This window comes from Parasteatoda tepidariorum, chromosome 2, assembly GCF_043381705.1.
Source record: "Parasteatoda tepidariorum isolate YZ-2023 chromosome 2, CAS_Ptep_4.0, whole genome shotgun sequence".
Lineage (NCBI taxonomy): Eukaryota > Metazoa > Arthropoda > Arachnida > Araneae > Theridiidae > Parasteatoda > Parasteatoda tepidariorum.
In genome coordinates, this window is record NC_092205.1 from 88,742,785 (window position 1) to 88,752,081 (window position 9,297).

Genomic DNA, 9,297 nt, shown 5'->3' on the forward strand with positions numbered 1-9,297 from the left:
AATGTCATAGTAGTAATTGCCGAAAAAAAGATTGTTGACGAAATAACATGAATTGGACTTCTCAAAAAATGTTAACTCAAATGTGTGTTTCGAGATTAGATTGTTGTCATAAATAATATCGTATAAAAAGCACTAGATTTAAAAACTATGGAGAAATCAGCAGCAATAGCAGCCAAAAAATCGATAGAGTTTTGCTATATTACTGCCATAAAAAGTTAATACTCAAATGCACGATTCGAATTTTCCATATAGTTTGAAATATATTGGGATATTTAAAAATATATTTACTACATTATATTTGACTACATCAATGTATTAACTCATTTCTTTTTTTTACTTATAGTCCCAAACTGAAGAATTCAAGCAGCAACAGTTAGACAAGATGCAACCACATTCAAACGTTTTTAATAATTACTCTCAGCCGCAACAAACCAACCCTTCGTTGTCTCAGTCACTACCCGTGTCACAATCCCTCACTTACACAACACAGTTTTCTCCAACTATTACCAAACCACCCCCAGAGTACAAAGCCCATCACAGTTTAATATCCGGGCAGCACGTCGAACAGTCAAATAACTTACTGCAGCCTATGTATAACCAATCAAACAAAAATACCAAATTCGGTAAAGTGCAACGTCCCCCTAACGTTACCATATCGTCCGACGGCACAGCTCTCACCTCTGCAACCCATAATTGGAGGCCAAATATGAGGAGTTTACCCCAATCTATACCCGTGCAAAATAGATTCCGAACAAATTTGACAAATTTTAATAATTACAGTTTGCAGTCAACAGGTCCACCCCTATCTCCTCTGTATAATCAATATAGAGCTCCTGGAATCCAAATGCCTGTAACAGGTAATCAAATGCCTGTTACTGGAAATCAAATCTCGGCTGTTGGAAATCGGCCGCCAGGACCCAGAAATCAAATACCAGTGCCTAGAAATCAGATTCCGATGTCTGGAAATCAATTAGCCAATAACCGTCTTATAAGACCTGACAGTGTGCCCAACAATGCCATCTTGATGCGTCAAAGAATGAACATCTCTCAGTGTCAGCGGAGTCCCACGATGGCCTACTTAGATCAGCATTCTTCCATGAGTGTTACGAGCAATTCCATGTCCCCCAATCGAACACTTTCTCCCATGAGTCCCCTAGGATCGTATGTCGGACCTAAAGAAATGATCAGGAATGATGGAACGATTTCTCCACTTTGTCAAATGGGGCAGTATTCTGGACCTAAGGATGTAATGAGAAACGACGGAACTCCGACTAGTCCAATGGCAACGTACAGTGGACCAAAAGACATTGTTAACAGGAATAATAGTGGGCATATTAATTTAGATCTTTTTGATAATGTACCAGATTTATTTGATTTCTCTGACATTGTTTGAGAACAACCTTAAAAAAGTTTGTGCAATACTTATATTTTTTAAATATAAGTTTTGAATACTGAATAACACCTGTCCCGGGATGCTTATTTGATTACTTTAATTACTTGATTTTTTTTTTCTATCCATATATATGTTTCATTTCAGTGTCAATTTTCATTGCTGATTTTTTTAAATGTATAAAATTGAGTTTTAAATTTTTTTTTTGAAAAAAACTTAGATTAAGTTTTTTTTTTAAATATATTTATTAATATTTTTTAATATGTATACATATATATTTTTTTTGCAAGAACCATTTCATAGTATAAATTTGTAAATGATCAAAACATATTTTATCTCCAATTTTTATTTTATTTTTAATATTTAATTTAATATTTCTTCTACATGATTTATGTAAATTTGAACTTCAAGCTTAAAATTATTTGAATAATTTTTGGTTTAAATGATGAGGATGATTGAAATATGTATATTACGTTGAACGTATTTTAATTATTTGGAAATATTATTATTGGAATAAAATAAATTTTGCACCTTGAATCAAGTGGATAGGTTATGTTTTGTCAAACAGTCGGCTTTTTTTATTACAGCAAATTGCAATATTTGTATAATGGAACAAAATCACTGAAATTCCCGAGTTGTATATTGAGAGGGAAATTTGATATTTTCCTGATAAATCAGGGTTTTTAATTGATTTTCTTGAAGAATTCTTTATAATATCAAAAATTGTTTATATGTATTTTATATATAAAAATTCCTTTAAGAATTTTTTTTCTTAAAACAATAAGGTGATAATTTTGTTTTATATTTTCATTTTATTTGAGCAATTTATATTAATCCTTAAGAAGTATAGGTTCAAAACAACTAATTTATGCTTTTAATATAAACTGATGAGAAAGAATTATTTTTATGAAAAAACGAGTGATTATATGCATAAATAAATGCATTTTCGAATTTTTTTTTTTCCTTAATGAATAAGATTTAAGCATAGAGTTAAATCAACTTTCAAATATATTTTAAAATGTATAATTTTGCTGCTTTATTCATTTCCGTCATAAAGTGTATATAGTTTATCAATTTTGTTATTTTAAATGTTTGTATATTTTCTTTTTTTTGTGTGTGTGTGTTCTTTAATGAACTTTTTCTCCCATCCCTAAAAATATCACAACATTCCTCCTTTTTCTTTTGTATTGAACTGTTTAATGTCAATTTATTATGTTGATATAAAAAGTATCTCTTTCAGCATATTAAGCTGTTCCATATTAAATGATTTTTTTTTTATATACACAATTTTTAAAAAGGTCACTAACCCAATTGTTTGATACACAATTTTAAGAAAGATGCAAAAACATTTTTTTTTTATATATATTATATTTAAAAGGTCACAAACATACATTTTTTACATAAAATTTTAAAATGTAACTAAAACAAATTTTTGTTATAAACAGTTTTTGAAAACTTGTGACACCCGATTTATTTTATATTCAATTTTAAAAGGGTTCAAGCACAATTTTTTTTCTCAACACAAGAGCAAAATGTGCGGTTTTACAAAACACTTCTATCATTTAGTACTGGCCAGTTCTAAGGAAAATAAAAAGCTTGTTTATTACATGATCATAGTAGACATAAGGATTTATTCTTACCTAAAAATCTCTTAAAGTTCCTCAATATTTTAGACAAATAAAATAAATTTTTTTGAACCATCTTTCATTTAAATTTAGCTAAATTAATGATTGAAAACAGGGCTCCCAAGAGTCAGGGAGAACAGAGAAAACCTGGAATTGTCAGGGAATTTCAATTTAACTCCAAAAATCAGGAAAAATTGTAATTTTTTTCACAGAAACCTTGAATATTCGTATAACATACCTGTAAAATGACCAGTCTTAAAATTGTCGGTAACAGTAATCAGTTACTGAGATTCGAGTTATATAATTCTAACATCTATTACAATTATGTGTTGTAAAAATTTCACATTTTAGTTGAACTGAAATGTTCCCATGCCCATTTAATATAAAATATTGTCTCAATTTTCCTTGAAATTTAGCTGGTGTACTGTTCAATTTCTCCCCCCCCCCCAAAAAAAATAGTAGATGTCAGAAACACTCATGATTTTGTGTCAGACAGCTTCTTAATTGAAAAAGAGCATATTTTTTTCATTAAGATAAAATGTGTCTGGAAATTTTATTAAGTGCTGTACATGTCCATGCAACATTATAGATGAGGCCGAATCTCAATTTTTGGAATTCAAAGTTAGAAAAATATTTCTTTTCTTTCGACATGGATAAATTACTATTTTCATTTTGCAATCGCTAACTCTGGCAACAAGACTTTTCAAAACCCAATGTAGACAGCAATGTTGCATTAAATGTGGGACCTTTTTTTGATACTTAATTTGTCCTGATACTTAATTAACTAATAACCTTTAATTAACCTTTTCATGATATTAATCAAAATGGAAATACTTTACATTATATCATACTAAACCATTGCCTTTCTTCAACTTTATCTTTGAATTTAATAGGCATTTAAAAAGAACAGGGTTGTGTACCCTCCAAAAAATGAAACTCTGGTAGGTTTATTTGTTTTGTTTGAAAAAAATCCAATAAAACCCATATTTTTGTGGATAATATTTTTTTCAAAATTGATTAGGAAGGTTTACCAGCCTTTTTTCCCTTCTTATTACTACAGCTATTATAATTTCACATATTTTTTGAATATTTTTCTCAAATTATTCTGCAATTTTTAAGCTAATAATCGTGAATGCTTTCTAATAAGTTGTAGACCAAAACTTTTTAATATACTTTTTTTTTAAAAAACTTTTTAATAAAACTTTTTTTGAAATCTTCCCTATGTTGAAATGTATGAAATTTTGCAGAACAAAAAATGTTTTAATGTAGCAGAAATAAAGCACATTATACTCTTTATTTTAGACGATTTTTTATTTTTTTTTAAATCTTAATGATATTACGTATTTATTTTGTAATAAAATTCTATAATTAATGGTGTATCGGCTTAGTAATAATGAAATGAATGTCACATTTAGTTAATGCTTTAAGTGTCTATCAATTTTAACAAGCTTATTGGCTTTTCTGAGATCAAAACTGTTTCTCAATTTGGCTCAAACAAGTTCTAAGCTACTTTTCTAATTGCAAGTGTGACTGATGAGTAAATGTTAAAAGGCCATCTTTTTTTTATCTACTGATAATGGTTAAAACTAAATTAAAAAAATGAACGTTTACTGGGTAGGAAAGAGTATTGGGTGTTTTTCCAAAAGAATTGTCTTTGATGTAGTTACGTAATATCCCAGAGTTTAAATAAAATAAAATTAATTTATAAAAATTGTGCGAATTAAATTGAAGTTAAACATTTAATGTTATGTTTTTTAACTAGTTGAAAATGTTTATGAAACAATAAAAAAATATAATAAATCTGTACTAAATATTACAACTGTACAATACCAAAGTGGCAATTGATACAGATTTCCATTGATTATTTTTATTATTATAGCACTTTTTTCTCTGTACTTATAGATAAAAGCTCGATTTTTATTGAACCACTTTCTATGTTCTTCTTTATAAGTCAGGGGTTTCCAACATACATGAGGCTGGAGGCTGCATTAAAAACTCCAGTCAAATGGCGGCCGCAACTTCATCAAAATTTTATCTAGGACTCTTATGTTTGAAGAAACATTAAAAATTACTGTCAGATTTTTATCAAGTTGTGCAAAGCAAACGTATTGAATTACAAATTAAAATTTGACGTAGATTTTTAAGCAACATACACGATTATTTTTGTATTTGAATAAATATTTTCTTAGATGCAAAACCTGAGAAATAATTTTTTTTGCCTCTTTGGTTTGTTAAATTTCCCAGAAACGTAGAAATTAGGTTTTTTTTTTTTTTTTTTTAACGTAAGAAGAGTATTTTAAACACTCATATAGGTTTTTTACGAAAATTGTCCAAAAAAAATTACATCCAATATATTTTAGTTCGTGGGCCTCAGAAAATGGCTTGACGGGCCGCCAGTTGGAAACCACTGTTATAGTTCAAGCAAATATTGGTTTTAAGTAATTGTTATTATATTCATTTAAACAATATCTTTGTTTACATAATGAATGATACTTATTTGTCTAAATAATTTGCACGAGATCAAAGTTTTTTTTTTTACCTTTAACTCACCAGCATTCAAGCTGAGCAAATCTTTCCTACACTGACTAGTGTCCTGGTCATAAGTAGTTTTTAATTTTTGGTATTTTATTATACCCCTTTGTAATTATGATTTGAAATTTATTTTAATGTTTTTTTTGTGAGAGAGATATTTAGGTATTTAAAGCAAATTTATTACTTATTTTTCCGTTATCACAAGCTTATTTTTAACTTAAAACTATTAACTTACATTTCTGTTATCACAAACTTATTTTTCTGTTATCTTTGTCCATGTACGATTTGATAATTAAAAATCAACCATTAGTGAGAAAAATTAAATACCATTAAAGTTAACAAGTCTAATTTATTTTCGCATTATTAATTGTATTAAAAGGGTTTATTTTAACTGAAAAAAAAAATAATAACATAATGTACATAATCTTTGCTGTTCATGTAAATATAACCATTATAATGTTAGATTTTTAAAAGTTCATATGTATGTATATATTGCTTTCTAGATTTTTAGAACACTTTTTGAACTGCTGATGATTTTATAGATTTTATAACAATATTATATGACAGCTGTACTTTGAAGTTTTATGAAGAAAAAAAAAATTATATGATGGCACACTCGTGCAATATAAGCCCTTTACTGGAGATATATTTGAGACTGCCTTGTATATGATTATAATGTAATAAAATAATTTCTAAAAATTGCTTCCTTTTATTTAAGATCCAAAAGTTTCAAATTCGTGACTCATAATTTTTTATTTTAGCAAATACAATATAATGGGGGAGTCAAAATAAATGTATATGATGAATGTAATACAGTCAAGTGAACTCCCGGATATAGTGAACGAAATGTTCGCTCCCGTGCCTTACTATACATATATATTATTTTTTGTGGATATAGTGAACCCAAAAGAAAGGAAAGTGGGTATTATAACTTTCTTCGACTGATTTTTTCTTCATTTTTTGGTAATTTTGAAATTTTTACATAAAACATACATTCCGATTTTTAAAACCTTCTATTGAGTGGATTATGGCCATAAGTATTCTTTCTTGTTTGCATCTTCTATCTCAGTTTTCCATCCCTAAATTTTTTGTGCGCTAGACGAAGAGTAATAAAAATAAAAGTTAACTCATATTTTGTTACTATGTATTGATTTTTAATCATTTTTGTATTTCTTTGACATTTATTTAATGTGTAATAAAAGGGAACAGTTCGGAAAAATTAGTTAAAATTGTTTGCAGTACGGTTATTCAACCTAAATTTCGGTCCCTTGAAGGTTGACTATAGCGGGGTTTGACTGTATATGAACAAGTTATAAATGTACTCCCCTCAAAATTTCGTTATTTTTGTTATACAGCAGGCATACAGAGTCCAAAATGTAATTCTTGCCGAACTTAGTGCAACACAGCTGTGATACATGCTTTCAAAACACTTCATGGTCATTGAGCCCGAAGGCACGTGATCTTTTACGACCTCCTATATGGGGATCCTGGTGGCCAAGTAAAAGAGTGCATTGTTAGCCTTCTAACTGTTTTTGCAGATGACTCGATGAGTTTTATAGCCTAAATGTAGGTTTCCATCTATTTATCTGTGCTACACTCTTTGTAAATAGACTGGGTGGTTCAAGGTTACGCGATTTCCCTACTCTCTTCTCCGTTACCATGATTTCGCCAAATTTTGCTCTTTTTTTCCCCCACGCCAGTATATTGAACAGTTGGGAAAAGGCGAGATTGGGCTAATCCGTAGCAACTTAGTGGAAAATTTGTCCAACACTTCCCGATATATTTCTTAAAATTTTGCACAAAAACAAAATTTATATAATAAATTTTAGATTTATCAGGCATGCGATTCTTCTGCTAATTCGCGGAACTCTGAGAATCTCAAGACCGTTGATTCGCGGATTTCCGTGAATCAATAATTTAAATTTCGTAACTTAGGTTAAAACTCGTTATCGAGACATTTATTTCGCTCGTACCAGCACTTTTTTTTCCTCCGAAGTATTATTTAATCAATGTGATATCTATGCCCCCTTTTTTAATTTGGCTACTATTAGATAGAATTAATTTTTAATGTCATTTTACGACAAGGAAATTGTAAATCGCGTATTTCAGTAATCACTTTTCAACGCGCTCTATATCATCTTAAATCCTTGTTTCAGGGATGAGAGTAGTCAGAAAGTAAAAAAGAGGAAATCCAAGAATGTAGATATACTCGTATATATAATTTGTCGAAGCTATGATATCCAAAAAAAAGTGCGACTTTTAAATTATGTGACTATAAAATACGATGATTAATTGTATGAATCACCTGCATAATTTTAAAATCGTATGAATAAGTATTGCAATATTTGATTTTAAGTTGAGAGAATATGAAACCAGATATGTGGCTTTTAAATCGTGTGAATATGAAACTCTATATTGGATTTCGAAAATACAAATAGTGATGCGTAATTTTTAAATCGCGTAAATGCGAATCACGATGCATAATTTTTAAATCGCGTGAATTCAAATCCCTATGTCTAATTTTTAGATCGCGTATAAATACGAAAATCGATGTTTGATATTACAACCGTATGAAGGAATCACGACATTGGATTTTAAACTCTTGTGAATACAATACTATTCGCTAAATAGGGTTTTAAAAACACTTAAATACATATCGCGATATTTGATTTTTAAATCTAGTAAATAAGAATCGCTATCTAAGAAATTTAAATCGCAACTTTTAAATTAGGTAAATACGAAAATCGCTGTTTGATAATAAAATCGAGAATTTAAAAATGCATTACAATTGGATTTTTAAATAAATAATCGCAATGTACGATACTAAAATCGCGTGAATAAGAATCGAGATATTAGCAGATTCTGGGTTTGGGATTTCTAAAAGGCTTGTTTGTATTGTTTAGTCATAATAAATAAAAATTTACAAGATTAATTGAATGAGCAAATAAATATTTCCACTATTTTTTTTGATCCGTTGGCTTTCATGCCAGCCAACAGGAGCAGCGGGTAAAATTTTCTGAGCGTGAAAGCAGAGAAAATAGTTAAAATAAGTAAAAAGGCCGAAGGGTTGGCAACTACGTAGTTTGAATTTTCTCTTTATCTGAGAAAACCGGAAATAAATAATTATTTTATTTCAACGACTGAATTTTCAGAAAAAGCGGGATATCGTGAGACAAACGCGAAAAAATCGCATCCTTGCTATTTCAATTTTTTGTTTTGTTTTTTGCCAGCTATTATTGTATGACATAGTTCATTGTCTATTCAAATTTCGCGACTGGCGGCACATACCTCCCAGAAAAGAGAAGGCCTCAGCAGGGGTTACCATAAACAAGAAATTTGATCCTTTAGTAGTCCAAACCTAATGACATCTTTCTTACGTTTCACCCATTGCGCAGTTTATGTTCGTTAAGTCGGACTATTAAATTGATCATTGCTAAGGCCTTCTTTCTTCTAGGTGTTGGTCAGTAGCGCCACTACGGACATGCAAATCAGGATTGCTTTTAAAACGCGTTCTACAGTGGACCCAATTTTGGGCCTTTGACTACGTGAATTTTGAACCCGATGAAACTAAACTACGTTTGCATTACACAGAGAAGAAAACCTCCCACGGTTAGCCTGATGGCAAGGGGATTCTAACCTATGATCCGCCTAAAACTGAGGATATCTTCCACCAGCTTTGTGGTCAGTGCGGAATTCATATAGACCAACCATCGCTGAGAATCGGTTCACCTCACTCTTTGTAAATAGACT

General features: G+C 29.8%; 1 protein-coding gene across 1 annotated transcript in view; it reads left to right on the forward strand.

The window, feature by feature from the left end:
• The window catches only part of LOC107452906 (mastermind-like protein 1), a 33,488-nt gene extending 27,242 nt beyond the window's left edge, over nt 1-6,246 (forward strand). Inside the window, exon 5 of the mRNA XM_016069531.3 lies at nt 344-6,246. Coding sequence (XP_015925017.2) covers nt 344-1,393 — 1,050 coding nt within the window. The 3' untranslated portion in view covers nt 1,394-6,246. The remainder of the gene's footprint in view (nt 1-343) is intronic.
• Nucleotides 6,247-9,297: the final 3,051 nt, after the last annotated feature.